The 23,355-nt window shown below is 30.7% G+C and overlaps 1 protein-coding gene across 5 annotated transcripts in view; it reads left to right on the top strand.

Moving 5' to 3' along the window:
- Positions 1–23,355, top strand: part of LOC148620832 (centlein-like) — a 65,103-nt gene that overhangs the window by 28,093 nt on the left and 13,655 nt on the right. For 4 of the 5 annotated variants that reach the window (XM_088574669.1, XM_088574667.1, XM_088574665.1 and 1 more), the window contains 16 exons: positions 620–703; positions 6,742–6,855; positions 8,654–8,751; positions 10,659–10,923; positions 11,291–11,415; positions 11,986–12,111; positions 12,947–13,047; positions 13,256–13,341; positions 13,762–13,850; positions 14,232–14,318; positions 14,898–15,054; positions 17,796–17,819; positions 19,344–19,441; positions 19,796–19,874; positions 20,712–20,832; positions 21,457–21,617. In XM_088574669.1, coding sequence (XP_088430795.1) covers positions 620–703; positions 6,742–6,855; positions 8,654–8,751; positions 10,659–10,923; positions 11,291–11,415; positions 11,986–12,111; positions 12,947–13,047; positions 13,256–13,341; positions 13,762–13,850; positions 14,232–14,318; positions 14,898–15,054; positions 17,796–17,819; positions 19,344–19,441; positions 19,796–19,874; positions 20,712–20,832; positions 21,457–21,617 — 1,815 coding nt within the window. The remainder of the gene's footprint in view (positions 1–619; positions 704–6,741; positions 6,856–8,653; positions 8,752–10,658; positions 10,924–11,290; positions 11,416–11,985; positions 12,112–12,946; positions 13,048–13,255; positions 13,342–13,761; positions 13,851–14,231; positions 14,319–14,897; positions 15,055–17,795; positions 17,820–19,343; positions 19,442–19,795; positions 19,875–20,711; positions 20,833–21,456; positions 21,618–23,355) is intronic. The other variant, XM_088574668.1, reaches the window with a different exon arrangement.

Here is a 23,355-nt window from a genome sequence, read left to right as displayed (position 1 = left end):
ATAATATACAAGAGAGTAAAGTAAATAATTAATTTTACTAAAAGTAAGCTCAATAGTCAATTTGACCTGAAGTAAGCTCAATAGTCAATTTGACCTGAAGTAAGCTCAATAGTCAATTTGACTAGTAGTAAGGTCAATGATCAATTTGACTAGTAGTAAGGTCAATAATCAATTTGACTAGTAGTAAGGTCAATAATCAATTTGACTAAAAAGTAAGGTCAATAGTCAATATCACCACAATTTGTAAGTGTAAATTGATTGTAAGTTGTGGCAATACAATAATGTCAAAACTAATGATAGCAAGAATGATTTTTTTCCTGCTTTTTAGCAGAATTCCGATATTTCAAATCCAGATTTTACCGTTACAATTCTTTTTTTACTGTATATTTGTGTCCGATTTTGCCAGTTTCTGCTTTGTTTGTAGACCTTGTAAAAACATCCCTGTGATAGATTTTACACTTGCAGCTTTTTGTGAAAACATTCTCTGATTTTTATTTGTGCATAAGTGATTATCTTTATTGTTTCTCTGTTAATTTTTTAAACATAAAATTAAAATATTTTATTTTCAAACATATTCAGTATTTGACGCTATGAACCTGATTTATTTTTTTTTTGGCAGATGTACAATGAATTATCAGACAGATATGAGAAAGCCAAGAGAACAGAGGCTGATCTGAGAGCCCAACTACATACCGTTAGAAAGGTTTGTCAATTGTTGAATTGTTCAATGTATAGTGTAAATGCACTGTTTTAGTGGTGTTCGAATTTTCACAGTGATAACTGTTGAAAATTATGGGAAAAAAAACAGAACTCTAAAATTTGATCTTTTTTATACTATGAAATGAATTATTTTTGTACACATTGTTTTGTGAAGGACATAGTTTTAAGTTTTAAGATTTCACCACATTCTACCAACCTGATATCAAAAGTTAAAAGTGGCATCTTTATTATTTTTTATACTCCATTTTATACACTCAGTGAGTTGGAGGTATATTGGAATCACCTTGTTTGTCTGTCATTGGGTCCTTTTGGTATTTGGCTTCATATAGATTGGGCATATGTTGTTAGTGATTTTGGTTGCTTTCCAATATCAACTTTCTGTAAGAGTCAGGATATGCCGAGCACAACAATGTTTGCATCTTCTTTATGGAGTTAGACCTTAAATGTATGATTTGTGAATTTATTTTGACTTGAATACAAATCCAATATGTGTATGCTTATCAATTGGCAGATATATTATGGTGTGCTGCTGTTTGTCCATCTGTCTGTCAGTCCACCCTATACATGGTGTGCTGATTTTAAGATTTTTGATTTATCCAAATATCTTATGTTGCCTGTCTATCACTGGAACTTTCCTACTATTTCTGAACACTACACAAAAATATAGTCCAAATGTAATTCCTTTTATATCATTCAATACCTCTTTTAAAACCAGTAAACATGTTTCTTGCAATTATTCAGCTCAATAATAATCTATTATTTCTGCAAATAGAATTGAGATCTAGTCTTCATATCAACTGAAGATTTGAGGGACTCCTTTTTGGCCTTGAAAGATCACATTTAATAATAAATTTGTATTTAGGAAATCTAGTTCTTGCAGTAATGTGTCAAGAAGCATAAAATGTGTTAAACATGTTATATTTAACACACTTCTCAGTCAAATTCTCCAGACTTTCATTAAAAGTTTGTCATTAATAAACAGGAAGTGAAGAGCAGTGATTTTAACCAAGTAAAATTGGTGAGAAAATTCAAATTGATAAAAAAAAAGTTTTTGGAAATATGTTCATCAAAATTTTTTTTCTTAAGCTGAAATTGGTTTTAATTGAGTACATTGTATAATATATAATCTGTTACTGTAATTTTTTAATGTTAATGCAAATTATTTTTTGGACAGTTTTAAAAAATTAGACCAAGGTGAAATGGAACAAAATTTGTATTTGTGTGTGAAGTTGGATAAGAAGTATGGATTGACATCTGGTTAATACATGTGAGAGAAATAAACAGTTCTTGATATTACATACGAAAAATGCAAATGTATGATCACAGTTTTATTTTACATCATGTAGTCTTCAAAATTTTGTTCATGCTACAATTTTCACAAGAATCAAAAACCTCCAGTGCTGACAGCACTTTGATTTAAAATTACTTTAGAAGATTTTAATACTTTTTAGAGTATAATATTTACTGTTGTGGAAGGATGTTGCCCAATTTTTACATTTTAGAGTTATGAGACTTTGAACTCTTAAAGAAGGGGACTGGGCTGTCATGTTCTATAGCTCATGTGTGTGTTTTTTTTTAATAACCAAATTTCCAAACTCTTAGACAAGTTTTATAAGATTTAGTCAAACATGGATAATTTATTATCAGGTAAAAATATGTGAAACACTGGATTTTTGTAATTGTATGAAATTATATTTATAATTATAACTGGGGAATACAAAAACTCCAATAAGCACATTTAGTTTAGAATCGGTAAAGACATTGTCTTTTAAACACCAGTTGTATCTTTGTCAATTTAAATCTCCAATAAAAATCACAATGGATTTTCATGCTGTACATCAATAGATTTGAAATCAGATTATCCCTTTAATACCAGCACATGAAATCCCACAATTCCTAGCACTTCTCCACACAAGTTGTAAGAAAGTAATTTGGAGGGAAAGTCTTGTTTTGTCACCTTACATATATTTATGACATGATATGATTGTCATGGGCTATAATATAGTTAATGATACCAAGTATTAACTCCCGTGGGTGTGATTAGAACCAGGAGTTACAAATTATCTTATTCTTATTGTGTTCTTTTATATTGTACCGTCAAACAAATATTGGGCTCAAAACAGGTTGTTGTTTTGTGCTGAGAAGTTGATTTTGTGATGAGAAATAAAAGGGGGGGTGGGGGGTGGCACTAAGCTGTAAAGTAATGTAACTAGTAGTTGGTTTGGTCATTTAAGTACCATTCTGTGTAAGAAGCAGGCAATGGGGGGCACATGATATTTCTCAATTTGGTCTTTTTTGCCTCAAATATATTCAACACATCTAGAAAATAACGGAAAAGCTATTTAAATTTATCTTGAAGCATCTGTGGTGTAGATATTTTTTGACTGCTTATATAAGGTAGAAGTGTGGGAAAATTTTCTCGCCATTTTTCCATAGTGCATTAAATTTGACCTATCAATATCTTAAAAAGGCAAATTTTACAAAAACTTTGATGGTTATTTCTGAATGTTATCGGGTATAAATACTTGATTAATGCAATAAATCTCTATGTTTTTTCTCTTCATGTGCCACACCTTATACACATTTTGCCTGATTCTTAGATGGAGAAGTACTTAAAATCTTAAATTTGATACTAAATATTTATGATGTATTTCTGTGCCATAGATTTCAAATTTTTTATGAAATAGACCACACTAGAAAATTCAGCAGTGGTGAAGATGGAGTATTTAGGTTTGGGCTTCTATATGCTGACAAGAGGAACCACCACAATATTTATTTTCCCCTTTTATCTAGATAGGAAGTTTCAGAATTCCCTTTACCCAGGTCTACATCATTGCAAAGTTCTGCTTTAGAAATTGAAGGTTCTAGCTTGAAATAACTAGGTAATAAGTATTGATTTTTATACCCATATACACACATATTGCCATGGTATTATGTGATTCCCTTCAAAAAGATGCATGTATTTCTATCCATCCCCCAGTGGTTTCCAGATGGTAATTTGAAAAAGATCAATGAATCTTTTTGAAACTTTGCACATTTGTTTAGTACCATAAAATACAGGTTAAGATCAATTCTCAGCAAAATCTAAAATGTACTTTTTGAGTTAATTTTGAACATATTGCTATTTTCACACTTACATTTATGTTGTGGTGTCTATTAATGCCCTTTCTTTCAATTTTTGTTAAAAAAAAAACATGAAATGATGTTGGATAGTAGATAAGTTTTAGGTACATTTATGGTGTGATTATAGCTTAGGAACTTGAACATATTTGTGTTTGCTTTTCCATTGTGACAGATAAAAAGGCTTTTTTGTTTAAGTTATTTAAAAAAAGTATAGAAAATGGTCCATTATTTTTGTATGTATTATTTTAGTTATTGTATGTTTTTTGTTGTGTTTGTCTGTTTTTCATGTCTGGTCTTTGTCCCTTGATTACATGCATTTTTTTCAGAGATTTTTGTAATGTTCATTAAGAGTACTGTTGAACTGTAATTACCCCCAAGGGATCCCCATGTTTTATTTCCCTTTCTGTCAACAATTGATTTGTTGTACTGAGACAAGTTTGTAAATTGTAGGTTAGTCTCATTATATTGGAAGTGTCGCTATTTGCAAATTTGCGTCAAAGTCGAGTCCCCTCATTTCTACTTCAATGTGGATTTTTTCAGCAAAATGTTATAAGATGTCAATACTTATTATGATAAAATTGGTTGGGACAAGTTTATTACCTTTGTATAGGTGTATGATTCTTCACTGTCGGGACTATTGACCAAATATGACAACGATTTTGGCGGAAATAAAAACCTAATTTAGGTAATGAAAATGGCAGAAATCTACCAAAACAGGTATCAGACCGCAGATTGAAAATTGTACAGAGGAATTTGGCGACAATTGAATTAACACCAATGATTTACTGTAACGTTTGTAGACAAACATGCTGAAGACTATAAATCTTGGTCTCAGAGGAGCTTGAAATTCAATATTGCCAATGTTCTGTCTTGTAAAACAAGAATGCAGACAATTTATTTAAGTGTGATCTGCTTTTAAAAGTAATATTTACTTATTTTCCGACAGATTCGGATAATTAGTTCCGATAGGTAGTGCTTTGTGTTGAACACGACATCTAAAAGAGTGATAGACTTAATTACATGTTGACACCAAAGCACTTGATTACTTTATTTTATAATGTAACATTGTCACATCTTATCACTCAGCCTTGAAAAATTGCTGATGTGAGACTTTGGACTTATCCTTAATTACATTATATACATGATGTATCAAGGAGACAAAAAAAACACCCATGCTAGATGTTTTAAAACTGTGTCAAGCATAGGTCTTTGAAATTTATGCTTTGGAAGTTTTGAATCAGTGATATAGTTTATTTTAAATTACCTCAGCAAAAAGGCTGTTTTCCCTAATGAAATATTCCCAACTTGTCAAAAAAATGGCTAAAAAAATAATCCCAAACATGATGAATTATTTTCCAATCGGTAGCCAAAATACTGAATATAGTGTTTCTACTTAAAATTACACTGATTAATTGTTAATGACTTGTGCTTTTCTTGTAATCCTCTCTAAGATTAATGACTAACTACAAAATCAAGGTTTTGTACAGCTTTTGGTAATTTCCCAATTTTAAATTGTGAGAATATATTTTCCGCAATTAAAAGAGGATGGGGTGGTCTTGAAAAAGCCAACAGCATCATTGTGAGTATGCAAAGTAACTTGACAAAATGTCCATACCAGGACTAGAAAGAAACAGACTGAAATACACATAGAATCAATAAGTTTGGGGACAGTTTCATTTTTTCTGTTTTGTAATAAGCCTGTTCACATATTACTTGGATTATTATAACACTGTTATTTTTTTTTTTCAAAGAAGATAATGATATGGATGAGTCATGACGACCATTTTAAAGCTGTACCAAGTCAGACTGATTTTTTTTTAATACAAAAAAAAGATGGCAATAAGATTCCGGATTTACATTCATCTTTTTGATTACAAATTGGATTACATTGGAAGTACTGGTACTGGTTATGTTGGCTGTCATCTTTTATTATTCTTCCAAATTAATTTGTAAATGAGGTTCAAGATTATGAATTGTGGATTTCATCAATTTTTTTCATAATTTTTTTTTGTATAAACTTTCATGATTTTACAAAATTCCTTTGGTTTGTTGGATTCTGATTTTGGTAAAATTTACAGGACTGATATTCTTCAAAATAATATGAACAATTCTACAGTAAAATAAATTATGGTTTGATTAAACCCAGGCCCCAGTGCTACAAATCTTGGAAAGTACTTGTCTGAGAATATTCTTAACTTTTATGGTAACTCCAATCAAAATTTTAAAATTGATGACATCACAAACTGGTAAGAATTTTCTCAGACTTGAGTATTTTTTTTCAATTTCAGAATTATTGTGATGTTTTTATTACTGCAAAAAATGCACTATGGTTGCAGTCAAAACGGTTAGAATTTTCAGTATTGAATTTTCAGCATTACTAATCTTGCGTTTTCACTGAATGAAAAATTGTTTCCCATAATATCAAACTGTCAGTTATAATTGCATGCAGTAATTATATCATACTTAATTTGTAGTAATGTTTTATTAAGAGTGAGTCCATACCAGGCAGTTGGTGGCACAGGACAATTTTTTTCTTCAGATAAGTTTCATCTATTTCGTATCACAAATGTGTCCTTTCTCAAAGGTGAAAGTTGGTTATTTATTTACTTCATTGATTAATGAGAAATACATTACATTGAAATTTATTAACGAGAGGGAGATAACTCCTTAATTTGAGCAAATTTTATTGCTTTGTTAGGGAACTTAAAAATCATTTTCTGGCCATCCATTGTCGATTTAAAAAAAAATCTGTGTACTATTTGACATACATATGATATAAATATATAGAAACGAAAAATTCAGTGGGGTAAAATTTACCATGTGTCATCCATATCATAGGAACTGCCTGGTTTCTACATGGACAGTGCCTTAAAATGTGAATTATTTCTACTTTAACAGGATCTTCTTGACAAAGATGATATTGTTGCACATCTACAGAGTAGAGTTGACTCATTCACCAAACTTCATAGCCGAGGTGCTTCAGCACTTGATGGCAGTTTTATATCTGATAAAGTAAGTTTGAGAGAAATTTGATTTTAATATTTTTTTTCCTTTCTTAAGGTTCTTGAATTTCTTTATTAGCATTCTATGACTTTGAATATTAAGTACATGTAAATAACTGCCTCGTGATCTTTGGATAGCAGCTTCAAGTGCATTAGTTCAATTCCCGGCCGAGTCACACAAAAGAATTTAAAATTGGTAGCCACTACTTCTCTGCCAAACACATGGTATTGAAGGGAAAAGAGTGACAACTATTTGGCTCAGAGTCAGAATAATGTGTTTGAGTTGGGTGACATGCATACATAAGGGCTGTTGCTTCTCTGAGATAGCACAATTAAAATACAGCTCAAGGTGTTGCGCTTATGCAAAGCTGGGTTTATTTGATTGGTCAACCGTTCTCGTCATGAAATGTAAGAAAGATCTGCCATAGGAAGTTAGACCATTATCAATCAATCAATCGAAATATAGGAAATTAAGAATTCTTTACATACACAAGTTTTAAGTACAGAACCATCTAAGAATCATGCAGTAGGGAATAAGTCGTTATTATACCCTCACTTATTTTACCACACCACTTGCAAATTTCATACTTCATTTTGTTACACAGGAGGGATCCATTTCTTATACCTTACTCCTTCTACACCACTGGATGGAATTGAATTAAACTTTCATAGAATTTTTAATATATGATCCCATTGTGCACCTCTTATTTTAGATTTTGATCTGAATCAGTTTGGGGGTTTTACGTTGCAAAACCTGTTATTTGTGAATATGGGGGCATGGGCCAATCTCTTATTCATTACTCCTCCTACACCTCTGAATGGATTAGAATGAAACTTTCACAAAGTTATTATAATATGTTCCCATTGTTCACCTTCTATTTTATAATAACCAAATTGTGGAATCTGTATTTTTTTTGTTGGTTAGTTGGTTTTTTTGTTGTTGAATGTTAGTAATTATATGTATCAAAATATTTTTCCCTGTATACTTGAAATTAATAAATAATTGTTTTAAGTAACAGTCTTCGTTAGAATCATGCAAAATCTGAAAAATGTGATAACCCCAAAAAAGGCTACATATTTTTATTTTTGTAATCAAGTTGTTTTATGGGTCTATACTATGAAATGTGTAATTATTCATTCAAATCTGCCTCTCTTAGGGGATAATCAACATTGAAAATCCAGTAGATTCTATTGTATTTGAGCGTCATTTACAGAGTTATCTCCATTAATTTTGAAATCTTCAGTGCATTCTATATAATTTTTATCTCCTAAGAGCATGGGTTATATGAAAAACTAAATGTTAATTTCTGTTTACTATGATATTTCAAACAAAATATCAAAAATAAAAATATGTAGGCTTTTTACCCATGAATCACATTTTGCGCATGATCCTTAGCTGGAGTGCTACTTAACATGTTAAGATGCTTTATTTTACCTTTAAATTCAGTATTTACAAGCTGAGTTGTAAAGAATATACATGTTTAAAGAATTAATTATGCTTTCAATTTTGTCTTTATTTTTGTGTACTTTTTTTTTTGTTTTTGCTCCATATTTTTGTCTTTTTTAGATGGACATTAAGATAAGTTTCCATTCCATATTTTTGTCTTTACTAGATGGACATTAAAATAAGTTTCCATTCCATATTTTTGTCATATTTAGGTGGGCATTAAGATAAGTTTCAACTCCAGATTTCTGTCATCTTCATGTTGACATTGAGTATTGAATCGAAATGTTGATATTTTTAGTCTTATTCTTTAATGTTTGTTCTTGAATGACACATTTTCATTTCATACCTTTTTTATCAATAGGTGGGCATTGAAGAGCCCTTCCTGGACTATGAGTATAAGATCAAGAGATTAGACAGAGAGATATCACTCCTTAGAGACAAGTTACAGGAAAAAGACAGGTAATCTATTACTGTAAAATTACTATTGTTTGTGGGGTACCAATTTTCGTGGATTTCATGGGTAATGTAAACCACGAAATTTGATTCCAAAAGTAAAGGATTATTTACTTTAAATTTTATGACAGGATCATCAAAACCACTAATTCAAGAATCCTTGAACTTGTGCTTTACCCTTTAACCATGAAAACTGGTACCCACAAATATAAGTACTTTCACAGTACCTTAAGTACCAGTCCATATAAAATTCAGGCAATGCCTATAATAGAGGTGATTCTTTCGGAGAAAAGCCAACCAAACAAATAATGCTTTTTCCGTCTATATAATAATAGTCCTTTCTGTATTTTGATCTGAAATTTTTAGAAAATCATACATTCATCTCCCACTTAATTCAACCATTCAAACCAAATCAAGAACAATAACTCTTGCAAAGTGCTTATTTCACATGCAATCTATATAATTTTTTTCTCAAAACGCAACAACCTTATGACAAACTAAGACTTGTTATGTTTCTTAACAATTATATATGAATTAGTTTGGTGGATTTTTTACATGAATGATCCATCTCCTGCCTGATTTTTATGAAGACAGATACTTAATAACAGCAGTAAACAGTATAATAAAACCGTCTAAATTAGTAATAAATTAAAATTCTTTTTTGTGTCTTTCAGTGTGCTTTAGAACTGTATAAATCAAAGAGGTTCTATTTACACAATTTTTATTAAACTGTTGTTTTCATGGTCTTGTAAATCTACAATTCACCATGAAATAATTTTGAAATGACCAAAAAAATCATGACTTTTTTATGCTTCATTGTGTTTTTATTGTGCTTTCATCCAAGTTTTAAATGAAAAGTTTCTTATCAATGTTTACAACATTTGAAGATGTTCATAAAATTTATGTACAATGTAATTTTAATTGTGTGCTTCATTAATTGGTCAATCACATGCTTTTTGGCCAAATTTCACATAGTGAAAATTAGGTTATAGTATGGTGAATGTTTGGTAGGCAGGCAGCGAAATTATTTACATAACTCTTTTCTCATTAACTACAAATCACAGCCTCTCGATATTTGGTATCCAACATCATGCACCCTTTTTCAGGCCTGTTGGGCATCTACTTCCTGTTTAATAAATTTCAGCCATTTCAGTCTTTGACCCATTACATAATATACACTACCAGTACTTATTGATGTAATTAACAAAAGCTTTCAAAGTACAATATGATTTATCATTCTGGATTCAGGCAAAGGGAGATAAATCTTTTTTTTTTTAGATATCTTGTAATTACTGTAAATTTGGAAAGCATTTATTGCGGTGACTTTTTAGACATAAGTCTTCTTTTGAAGTTTTTTTTTTTTTTTTTTGCATAAAAATCGTATTAATAATATTAAATTGTCCGTAATGCAATGCTTTAATTTTCCAGCTGTTGTGTTTTCACATTATAGGCCATGATGAATTCTGAGTTACATTGTTTGAATGTGTTGACAGATTAATTTCATGGGACTCAAATTTTTAGGGTAATTGCACCATGAAAATCATGGAGCTATTTTCCATCATGCTGTGATACATTTTCAATATAATATTTTCATAGGATTGTTTTCAGGGAAATTCAAATTGTATCCCCACTCAATGAGTGGGTGGTATGTTGGAATCACCTTGTCCTTCCGTCACTCTGTCCATCCAAATTTTCGTCACAATTATCTGGGCTCCCAACAAATAGATTGATTTCAAATTTGGCATATTGCTTCATATTGATGAGGTTTAAGTTGTAAGTAATTTGGTTGCTCTCTGTTATCAATTTCCTGAATGAGTAGGGGTATGCATAGCATGACAATGTGTGCAACTTCATGTTATTCCTCCACTGAACTCCATTTTCAGAGCTCCTAAATTGTCACATTTCTTTTACAGATACATTGAGAGATTGGAAAAGAAAAGAGAAACTTCTTTTATTGACTTTGATGTGAACCATTTAAATCACCACGAAAGGACCCATTCTACTCCTGCCAGGGGTATAAAGGACTATCGTAGCATAGCAACCAGTCCCATGAAGGATGTCTCATCTCACTCGAGGTCAAGGTCAATGTCACCTGTGAGGCATCCAAAAGGACCTAAATATCAAATTGTGCAGGCAGAGAAGAAAGTAGATGATTACAAAAATATGTTAAAACTTAAGGTTATGAATTTTTATTTTGTAACATCAATAAATTGTAAATACCAGAGGAAAATGTACAATTTTAAAGTTTCAAATTTAGATTGAATATATGAAATCAGTGATGGTCCCAGGAGAAGAATTTCCCTTTTTGTTTGAATTTTTTTTCTGGGAAATGAGCAAATGATAGTCTGGAATCCCTATTTTACAAAATTCTTTATCAGTACTCTCCCTCTGTTGTAAATTTCTTGATGCACTCCTAATTACATACAAATGTAATACAATTTTACTTCCTATTTCCTTAATTTGTCAAAAAAGCCTTTAACAGTTTGAGGCAAACTGTACTATTATTTCTGTATGTAGACTTTAAACTGTATGATTTCTTTTACAGAACAGGGAATTGGAAGAACTAAAATCAGCTCATGCCAAGAGACTTGAGAGACTGAAGAGTGTACAGACTGATTATAAAATACTCAAAGAACAACTTCGAGCTTTAGAAGTGGCAGATAAATTTGGGTATTTATGACTTCATTGAAATCTGACATCATTAACAAACATACTAGTAGTCTTGAGATTTGGTGTTGATATCTTTGGAACAGAAATGAATAGCTGAACTATGTTATAGTGCAAACAATGATGATGTTCATTGGATAGAGTTGGTCTTCCCTTGATCAAATGACCATTTCCTAACAAACTTCCTCAGGTAGATCCCTGGAGAAGGAGATTTAAACTATCTTTCTGACATAGATTCAAATACATATCAAATAATAGAAAGTCTAAACCTCCTTCTGAATTTTCGAAAGGGAAGTTTGTCAGGTAATGGCTTCAATCTTTATCCTCTGAAATTAATTATTTTACTGGCTGTAAAGGGAGAAATATACAAGCCCATTTAAGATCCTTTAGTAGTGCTTTTGGAAAGGGTTAAGTTGCAACAATTCCAAACCAAATTACAATGGTATCAAAATATGAAGATGGATTTATTAAGTTTTGAAAAGTAAAACAAAAGCATAGAGAACATTTCTTTTTTGCTGTTTTTAGTACTTTCAGAATTTATGATAGTTGTATACAGTAGATGTTTTTATTTAGGTCAAAATCCAAAGGCAAAAAGTTCAAGAGGTCAGATCCTAAAGAACTACGACATGAAGACAGCAAAGGTGTTTGGAATGAATTGGCTTACTTCAAAAATGAGAATCGTAATCTGGTAGTTGAAAGGTTTGTGTATGGATAAATAATAATTTCATTTCTATTTTTATGGCCCTACCGCAGTAACTGGACACTCTGATTTATGCGGCTGGCACAGTAACTGGACACTCTATTTTCATCTCTCTTGTTCTTCGTTTTGTCCCATTTTCATTTCTTCATTCCATCCTTCTTTCAAAATGTCAATCCATAAGTCCTATGTATTTCCTCAAATCTTCAATTTCAAGTGATCTGATTGGTCAAAATTTGAGTTGAAGAAGGATTTGAGGAAAATCTCAGTTTGAGATGTTTTATGAAACCGGACCCAAGTCTACCAGCCATTTCACTCCATCCATATGTGTGTTCTTCTGTCTTTCGCATTAATGGGTGCTTACTCTGTGTAATCTGTAACTCAAAAAGTATTTAACCAAAATTATTCAAATTCTGCATGATGATTTAATACATATTGAAGATGTGGACCATATATTATGCAGAAATTCATTTTTTTCCCCTACATTTTTATCATGTTGAACATAGCCATTTTTTTTTTGCAATATTTGCTATCATTTGGACATTACGTGTGGATATTTGTTACCTACATTGTATTTTTTTTAATATGCTTAGTTTTTATATACATATTGATGACACTGACCAATGTATGACGGTGATACAGGGCCAGACATGTATTGGTCTTGTTTTCTGATCACTTGCAGGTGATGAATTGAACCATGGTACATGATGGTATCTTGTTTTTCTTACATCAATTTACAATTTTATGAGGTAATAACTTTTTTGTTACTTATGAAATAATATGTGGTTATTACAACATTGATGACTTTGACTTCAAATTTTCTTTTTCTATTTATAGAATGGCTTTGGAGGAAGATGTAGATGCCATGAAGGTCAAGGCTAGCCAAGATGCTGCTACTATACATGAACTAAGGATTGCTCTCCAACAAGAAAAAGAAGGTTTGTTTTAAAGTATCCAGTATTGTTCTTTTTTTCTTGGAGGTGGGTTTGAGTTTCCATTACATCTGGTTAGTGATTTCAACTGAGATTAATTGTGTATATGCTTACCTATCAGTTCAGATAGCTTATTGTAGAGTATTATCAATTGTCTTTTAATGTAGCGGTAAAAATAACTGTTTGTATTGACCTTGTTTTTTTTCTAACCCAGAGAGGAGGCATGATAAGAAGAGAACAGAGGCAAGATTCCAAGAAAGAACTGATGTACAGTCTGAACTTACCCTTGTCAGATCTGAGGTTAGATATTTTTTCACACTTAAGGGAGCAAATCCATTATAAAAATAATTCAAAAATTGTCCCAGTGAAACATGCCAGGGAAACATAAAACTGAAATAGCTTAATTACAATTTACTGACAGGCTGTTTGTGACTGATTTTCTGAGCTAGGGCAGTTATTTTTGACAAATAAAATAGAAAAAGTAATTAAAAAGAAAGTGGTGTTTTATACTATGAATTTCTCTGTATTCAAACTTTATATTCTTCCAGTTTTGAAAGTAGCGTTAGAGTTTTTCAGGTTGTATTTTACTTTAAGTTTTCTTTTTGATTTTCCTGTATGATTTTTCCATTTTCCTCCTTTAACAGTCTTTTAAAATGAGATCTTTGTTGTGACTTGTATTTCAATTTTTTTTAAATTTTGAATAAACAATAATGATTATAGGTACAGAGTAAGAATATGACAGTTAACAGTCTGGAGAGAGAACTCAGGGAGGTTAGAGAAAATAGAGACCAATTACAGGGAGAGAAGAGGTATGCTTATATTGATTGACGAATTGATTGATTGATAAACCTGTCTAAAATAGATGCTATAAATATTATTCATTTTAGGCAGGTATTTGTTTTACACAGCATCAAATTTTATTGAAAATGATATGAAAGATTTTCAGAAGTTGTCTGGTTTGTACAGGTTTTTAGTTATATTCAGGGTTCAGTTTAGACAGGCTTCACTGTATTGTGTATTTTTGTTGACCTCATTCAGAGTATAGAATTTTCAGTGTGGGCAAAACTTATTGTAAACTCCTTCATGCAAATATTTTATAACATGTTTTGTGATACAGTTTTCATCTCTCAGGTAAAATTAATACACACCTGCGGTGCTTTTACTGTATTTTCAATTTAATTTTTTTATAGAATGTTGAAATCTGAATTACTGGAGTTGAAACAAGATTCGGCCCAACACAGAATGGAGGTGGCTGACCTGAAAAGGGAGATAAGCAGGTTAGATAAATAGTTTTTTTTTATTTGTCTATCTTCATAATTAAAGAAGAATTATTGGATTAATAGATCTGTAATCATGATATATTTTTTTTTTGCATTTTATATCTTCATTAGTACATGTATGTTACAAAAATGTATATGTGTTAAATGATTTATGTCAAGCATTTAATTATAAAACTAACTTGTTTGTTTTTTATGGTGCACATTTTTTTTTATTTTGCCTGAGATAAGCTAAACACAGTTTTGTTGTACAAAAGAGGTGTTATTGTATAATTCTGTCAGTCTGTCTGTCTGTCTGTCCACATGTAGGATAAATCAAAACACTTTTAAGGATTTCAATATTTGTTGCTATATTATTCATCTTAATGTACGAAAGTTCCCTTTTCCATTAAAGGGTTTCTGCTCAGGCCAAATAGTGATCAACATATTACCAATGTAAATTGGATATTATTTTCCTCTTCTGTAATACATACACTATTTTGCCCGTGTAACACAAAAAAGGGGGACCAAGACATATCAAATGCTGAAGTGTAGCTGTTTATTCTCTGAAGCGTCTCTATTACATGCTATTTCTGACAGACTTGAAAGATCGGTTGACGATGAGAAGCATGCCAAAGAAAGATTAGAAAGACAGAACATCGAACTGACACACAAGATAGAGATGGGACAGAAATACATGTCAGGACTGAAAAACAAGAAAAAAGAAAGCAGAAGTCGTGGCCAAGTAGCAAAACAGGTACAAAGACAATTTATTTATTAAAATTCTATAGGTACGAAATATATGTTTGTGCTGTTGCTCGTAGTTTAGCATATTTTATATTACGTGGAATTTTTGCTGAAGGAAAATGATCAGTATTGGTCACATGGTTAAAACACTTTTTTTTTTTACCTGAATTATCTCCCTTTAAGGCTCTTGCATTAGTTTTTGTGAGATTGCTTTTTTCTTATCTTTGATGGCATTGTTGAAGGTTATATAAATTTTCAATTTAAACCACAGACTTGGTAGAACTACAATTTTACAGAAATAAAAATATTGCATAGGGCTGTTCCAGTAGTGATTTAGTCAGAGCATAGGCAATATTAAATAGAACAACAGGAATCTATGAGATCTTAGATCAGAAATTCTTCCCTTATCTAAAGGTTAACTATGTAAGAAACTAGCTAGGCTACACAATGAACTTAAAAAAACTATTCTTAAACTGTATAGTTAAGGTTCTGCTAAAGTCAAAATCTAGGACATTAATTGTCAAGATAATTTTAGTCAGGATATTAAGAATGCAATTATTATGATCCAGAAAACTTTGCTTAATGTTTTTTTAGCTCACCTGGCTAAAGGCCATGTGAGCTATTGCCATCACTTGGCGTATGTCGTCGTCTTTGTTGTCGTTAACAATTATACAAAACTCTTCTCCTCTGAAACTATTTGACTAATTAGAACCAAACTTAATATGAATGTTCCTTGGGGTATCCTGCATAGAACTGATGTGGGGATTTTTGATTCATCAAAAAACATGGCCACTAAAAATAGAACATAGGGGTCAGACAGTAGTTTTTCGCATATATCTCCTAAATTGTTAGGTTTAACTGAATTCTAACATAGGTAAAAGTGTTCAGCATGATGAGATCTATCTGTGGTCAAATTTTGGTTTTATTCTGTTAAGCCATGTTGGAGTTATTGCCCTTTTTCAACGATTTTTGCTATTTTTAATGTTATTTCTTTCTAAAATCGTCTCCTCTGACACTACTTGACCAATTGAAACCAAACTTGGTATGAATGTTCCTTGGGGTATACTGCATAGAACTGGTATGGGGATTTTTGATTCGTTGAAAAACATGGCCACTGTTACTAAAAATAGAACATAGGGGTCAGGTGGTAGTTTTTCACATATATCTCCTAAACTGTTAGGTTAATCAAAATTCCTTCAATAGCTGAAATGATCCGCATTATTAGGACTACAAATGTCTTTGGACTCCGTGTAAGAGTTATTGCCCTTGAAACGGGAAAAATAACTTTTTTTTTAAAATAATTTTCAGTCAATATCTTGAAAACTATGATAGATTAAAAGAAACTTTCAATCTGAAAAGATCTTGTGATAGTCCAACCAAAGACTTCTTTAGTCAAAATTTTTGGACAACTTCTTGTTTAATTTATTGCCTTTGAAAGGCAAAATTCAAGAAGATGAACAATTCAGGCTCCTGGGAGCCTCTTGTTTTATACAGTTTTCTACATATTTGCATGTTTTCTTCCTTCACAGAACATGTTAATACAGCCATATTTTAATTAACAATGGATGTGGAAACATTAGATTTTAAAATAAATGTACAGATTTACCAAAACACATTTTTGTTTGAAAATGTAAATATGCTATAGCCTAAATTTCTAGTTCAGTGCAAGCTAGCTATAATTTGTGGCCAATTGCCAGATTTGAATGAATATTTCAATATTTTATGTTTATTGGTGGTGGTATTTAGCTGGATCATGGCACAAAATATCTTAATTCATCTAAGTATAAAGAAATGACAATTTTTAAAGAGAATTAATGCTAGCTTGCACTGCATAATACATTTAGGAACAGGACTATATGAATTTCAATCATCAGATCTTCTTATTGACAGCAGTAGATTAATTCTAAAATAAAACATTTTTTTCTAAGTTTGACTTGTGCTTGTGTGTTAAATACATATAAAGATGCATATAGCAATGTTTTAGGGCTAAATTTAATGTATTATTAAAAGTTTGAACGAAAACATTTTATTCAGGATATTGACTTTAGCTGAACCTTAATCACATATTTAATTTATTTGTCCGGGAAGTTAAGGATGTTGGTTTAGTCTTTTTGATATTTTTTATTTCCTTTCATTTGGCAGTTCAGTGATTTTTTCATTCTTTTCTTCCTTGCCATTGAAATCAATTGCAAAATTAAAACTATTGTTGAAATTATTTTATAAATTGCAATAAAAAAAAACTTGAAGAGTTAAATAGCTGTCTTTGTAAGAATCATGCAAAATCTGAAAATGTGATACACCCCAAAAAAGGCTACATATTTTTATTTTTGTAATTAAGTTGTTTTATGGGTCTATACTATGAAATGTGTAATTATTCATTCAAATCTGCCTGCTCTTAGGAGATAATCGACATTGAAAATACAGTAGATTCTATTATATAGCGCCATTTACTGAGTTATCTCCCTTGAATTTGAAATCTACAGTGCATTCTATGTAATTTTTATTTCCTAAGAGCACGGGTTATATGAAAAACCACATGTTAATTTCTGTTTACTATGACATTTAAAACAAAATATCAAAAACAAAAATATGTAGGCTTTTTACCCATGAATCACATTTTGCATGATCCTTAGCTGGAGTGCTACTTAAATTTATAACAAAGTATTTAGGATCTTTTCAATTCAGTAGCTAAATATTTAAGAAAATGAAACATATGATGCATTGTGTATGTATTGCGGTCAATTTTTGTAGAATTTAAACCTAAAATGTCAGCAGGTAGGTCTTGTGTTGTCATGGAAACATACCATCAGAAACATTGGTAGTTAATAGGGAAGCATCATATACTGGTACCCTGTACAAATTGAAAGTTTTGAAGGAGTTTAGAGATTTTGAAGTGGTATATTTGGAGGTTAGGAATTTATGGGGGATGGGGAATGTTTGACAATTACTGGTAGTTAAAACCACACAAAAATACTGGCAGGTAAAATCATGAATGGTAAAACTTTCCAGAAATATGTTAATTTTAGGTAATTTAGTCTTAAAAATTGTGAATAGAAAAGTAAAAAAAAAAAGTGAAAATATTTTGAAGAGAAGAAGGGTTTTGAATCCAAAATGTCAGCATTAAGTTTTATACATTTGCAAAAGAAATGCATTGAGCTTACAGTTTGTCTTTCCTCTGCCAAATTTCTTGAAAAGTTTAAAAAGTTTTTACTTAAGAATACTGCTGTATGATGCTATCTACTATTTCAAGGTGATTAGCCATGCATGATAAACAATATTCATTAAATATATATGTGTGTGTTGTGTAATACTACAGGAGGAATGTTACATATACATATGTGTGCTGTGTATTTACTCCAGGGTACACAGAGTTTTCTATTTTTTTTTTTTGTATTTTCAGTGTTTCATGGTTGGTTTTGGGTATATTTTAAGTCAGCACTTGTTTTCTATTTTTTTTTTATTATAGTTTTTCCCTTTGTGTGTTTGAATTTTCATTCTTATTTCTTAGCAATTGATAGATCCCTTAGTATCAACAGGGGCATATATATGAATATATCCCTGGTCATAATTTTTTATTTAAAAATTTGATTATGAGTTTTTTCACCCTTTTGACACAATAATCAATTGTGATTTAGGTATTTCACATGCTCTTATAGACTTTTTTTATTCACAATATCCTTTATATATTTTTGCACCAATTATAGTTATAAAATAATTAATGTAGACACAATTTTTTTCATTACTGCCCTTTTAATACTTATAAATCACTGCCAGACATTTATGTTTTTGTTACATTAGATACATGTATTTCACAAACGCTGTAACAAATAATAACAATGGAACTTTGATATCAATTGCTTCTTATTTTTAATTTTATTCATTTTATGAATAAATGCTTGCATAACTTCATACTTAATTCTTATGTACTTTCTTTCTGAATTTAATATGTACATCATCAAAGAGCCATACAAAGCTATTATGTTTATTTTCTGTTGGATAGAATATAGAATGTACAAATGTATGACAAACAAAACATGAATTATCAAAAACACTTAGTAGCGGAATTATTAAATTTTTGTATTTAAGCAGTCATACTGACCTTCAATAGTTGCAATATTTCAATATATTTTTTTTTTTTATTTTTATTTTTTTTGTAGTTGTTGTTGTATTTACATATCATTCTCCAAGTCATGGAAAAAAGACTTGAAATGAAACACATATCTACACAAATGTATAATAAAGTTAATATAGAGTAAATATTGTGATTATTTATTGTTTTTTTTTATTATATTTTTAAAGTACCAGAGAGCTCTGAACAGAAGTATTGACAAGATGAAGAGTGTGTTTAGAAATTTTGAAGATGAAGGTTGGGAGGAGGTCTCAGAAGATATTGAAACGTAATGATCATTTTTTGTACAATAATTCAATTTGTTTTGTAACAAGCTTTTTGATTGATTGGTTCTCTTTGAGCAAACCATGTTATTTTGTATAACATGTTAAAACAAATTACCATAGAAAGCTTGTGGTATATTCCATTAGTGCAATTTGTCAGTTTCAAGTTTGATGAGTAGATTTGCTTGTTTGGGATAAAAATAACCAGAGATGCTTCTTGAATGGAAAGAATTGAAATTCCAAATCATTTGCCTGATATGTTTGTTTTTCAGATCATTTTGGTTTGACCCAAAAATCACCCAACCCTTGTATAATTTGCAAGTTCAGATCCTTAATTTATTATTATTTTAACTTTACAGGGAAGAAACAGAGAGTGACACACTAGGACAAGCTATTGTCTCATTGTCAAGAACTGAAGATGGACCATTGTTGTATAGAGTAAGTTAATGTAGCCCATTTCATCCATAGGCTGTGCTGAAAGCCTATATCTTTAGTTCATTAGGTTTCTACATTTTACACTGTTTGTTTCTATTACAGGGACCTGTCTTAAGGGTAAGGGACATAACTCTTTAAATCAGTGATATGTTTTTATCATATTCAATTACACCAAAGCCTTTCTAGCTTTCATTTGAAACAGAATGAAATCAGTCCAAGTTACTTTGATGCTTACATGAGATGGTTGTAATATGGTAAATACAAGCATTCTAATGATTTGTGAGGGTTGTGTCCCTTTCCCTAGGTCTACATCCTTAAGTGACCTTCTAAAGGAAGGCAAAATCATGGGCACTGATGACAAGTGATTTTCATGTATAGGTTAATTTTACATAGAATACACTTTATAGGAATATTTTAATCGTAGTCTTTTAAGTCAGGTTTTTGTTGAATTTTGACTGTATATGTATCCAAAGCTAAAAGAATACCATAAGAATTTAAAAGTGATCAAAGTTTGAAAAACCACAACTTTTTGTAAACATTGAATTGGTACACCAGCAGATATGGCAAATAAGGTAGTGATGTCAAATTAAGTAAACCTTATGCTTTTGATTAAAACATTCTGCTTGTAATGTGACCTTAGGTACAGCTAGAAATCTAGAGAATTCTCACTGATAAGATGACAAAAAACAGCTTAGCACAATGTATCTTCTACAACATCACTGACCTGTAAGATTTATAAAATTTAAATCCTTTTCTGGAATTTAGAGTAGTACCTTTATCATATTGTATGTAATTTACTTGTAAAAATTGAAGCTTACCTATTTAAAAATTCTCCTCCAGGGTAAAAGGTCCAGTAGACCCGTACATAAAATCAGCAAAACAGGACTGAGGAACCAGAGGACTAGACATAATAATAAGATACAGATATCTTCCAGTAGCAGTGGTACTTCCACACGAAATGGTACGTGTCTGTATACACTTTTGTGTTTTGTAAACCAACTCATTTTCTGGAGCATTTTATTTTTTTTTCTAAATACTTGATCAAGAAAAACAAAAGTAGAAAAAAATTCCTGCTATATGTTAGATGCAATAACTAAACTGCCACAAAATAAGATTAATATGAAAAATAGATATCCATGAAAATAAATTGGTTTTACAGTAATTAGAAATATTGTACATTCCAAGACTTAAGTGTCTATAATTTTTTATGAAATACTGTTGACCATGCAAATATATTCCTGGCAGAAGACCACATTTTTTTAAGATTTGGTTTTGAAAATGTAAAAAAAAAAAACATTTGTAAAGGTTAATAGTCTGGGTTCATTAAATATCATAAATACAGAGTTTTATCAAATCTTAAAATTTTTCCTTAAATTTCATGTTTATTGATTGGTCAAAACTTTAGTTGAAGAAAGATTTAAGGAAATCCTAGAATGGATTTTTTTTTATGACACCAGGCCCAGCTGATACAAGTTCCATGAGTTTGTAATTATATTTTCATCTAAGACATTTACAGTTAGTTTGGTTATGCATGGATTGATATTGAAATGCTTGTTATATTTAGATGTTCTTTGTCCTTTTACAGTAGTGTTGAGAGAGACAGCAACCTCTCCCATGACCTCTCCAGTGAGGACACCTAAGGTATCCTCCTCTCCCAGAACCAGTGAACAGACTAAATATAACCACAATCAGCTGTTACGACAACTCAAACATATGAAACAGAGGGTTACACTACTACAGCAGCAGGTGAATATCTTTTATATTTTTTTTGCAGTTGTGAATAATTTTAGTGGTTTTTAGAGTTATCTCCCTTAAGTAATACAGTTGGTTGAAAAAATATTAGCCTTCACTCATTTTATGGAGACTTTTTGATAATGCATGTACTTGTCCTGACAAAAGAACATATTAGTTTCTTCTGTTGGAAATTTTTTGAGGTAAGGACAAATTTTTTTTCGCAACATTGACCAGACCTTTATGCTGTTTGTAGCTCAATCATACAGATATGACTTTCCCTACATCATGTCCAGGTAGTTACAAAGATTTATATGCAGGATAGGTCTAATGCATCTATAAAAGTTATCAATTGGATAGATTCTCCTCTGTGAATAAAGTTTTGAACAGTTTAGAGATAAAAATAAAGAATAACTGTTGCTATGATTTAGATACCAAAAATATTATGATAAAGGAATATAGAACAGCCCACATGGTTAATTTTGGCATTTATGATGTAATCAACTTATCAGTCTGTAATATTGTGCCTGCAAACAACATGAATCATTTGTCCATCTGTCTATCTGTGTCTGTCTGTCTGTCTGTCGATGTATCTTTTTAGTATTCCACCTCCTAAATTGTTCAATGGACTTTTATAAAACTTGTGAAATTTAGCATCATTTGTAATGTGCTTATAACAAGATCATTGTTGTCAGAATCATCCAAAGGGAGATAATATAACTTTGACATTTAAGGTAGATCATACTTACCTATTACAAGGTCTCAGTATCATATTAGGATTTTTAAAAAAATATGTAGATAGATTCAATAAAACTGTCACTTATGTAGCATTTCTAAGGACGTGTGAAAAATAATTTCCCGCAAAGAAAATAGGGTGAGTCCACAAAGATCAGACAGAAAAGTAGTCTTGAACTGTAAACAGCCATTTTCTCTACTTTCACTTTCTTTTTACACTCATCAAACCAACCTTTTCAGTGGAACATTTTTATGTTATATGTTTTTCTTTTTAAAAAGTTTTTTTATTTTACAGTGTGATGTTTGCTCTATTTTATAAGTCATTTGTTTATATCTTTTGACAAGACATTAGTTTGTAGAGAGGCAAAAAGAAAATGCACTATATTTTTATAGCATCCATGTTTTGATGTACACCCACTCAGGGGTATGCAATGCGATACTGGTACCACTAGGAGCATTCTTTTCTGCCATCTTGCAAAGTCATACAGACATTTATACCTTCTTTTAGCTTATAGTGATCAAAATGGTGTAAAAATAATATGTTTAGATCATTTTTAAAAGAATTTTTTACATGAAAATTTGTGTAATAAAATTACAAAAGCCTATTTCAAGGGGAAATAATTGGCAGAGAATCTTGTATAGAAATGTAAAGTTTTATATAATTTTATTGGAAATTCTATACACCAGTCTTTTAACAGCTTTCAAAAAATGAAAATTCCCAACAGAATCAATATAAACTGTAGTAAAAAATTGCTTTTATTAATGCTCAATATCTTGAAATCAAGTTCATTGAAATTGTTAAAATTATATAGTATGTTGATTCAAGGTCATCTGTGTGAAAAATTAGGACAATCTATAAACTAGAAATATTAGGTATGATCTACCTTAATTTGATTGGTATTGAAATCAGGTCATTTACAGTGAAATCTTCATTTCAATTTTTATATTTGAAGTTATTATTCAGACTTATTGATTTAAAACTATTTATGACAATCATTACTTAGTTTCAACCATTTTT

This window comes from Perna viridis, chromosome 3 (genome assembly GCF_037379345.1).
Source record: "Perna viridis isolate PV_CMFRI_1.1 ecotype Kerala chromosome 3, ASM3737934v1, whole genome shotgun sequence".
Taxonomy (NCBI): domain Eukaryota; kingdom Metazoa; phylum Mollusca; class Bivalvia; order Mytilida; family Mytilidae; genus Perna; species Perna viridis.
This window is presented reverse-complemented; position numbering and strand designations above follow the sequence as displayed.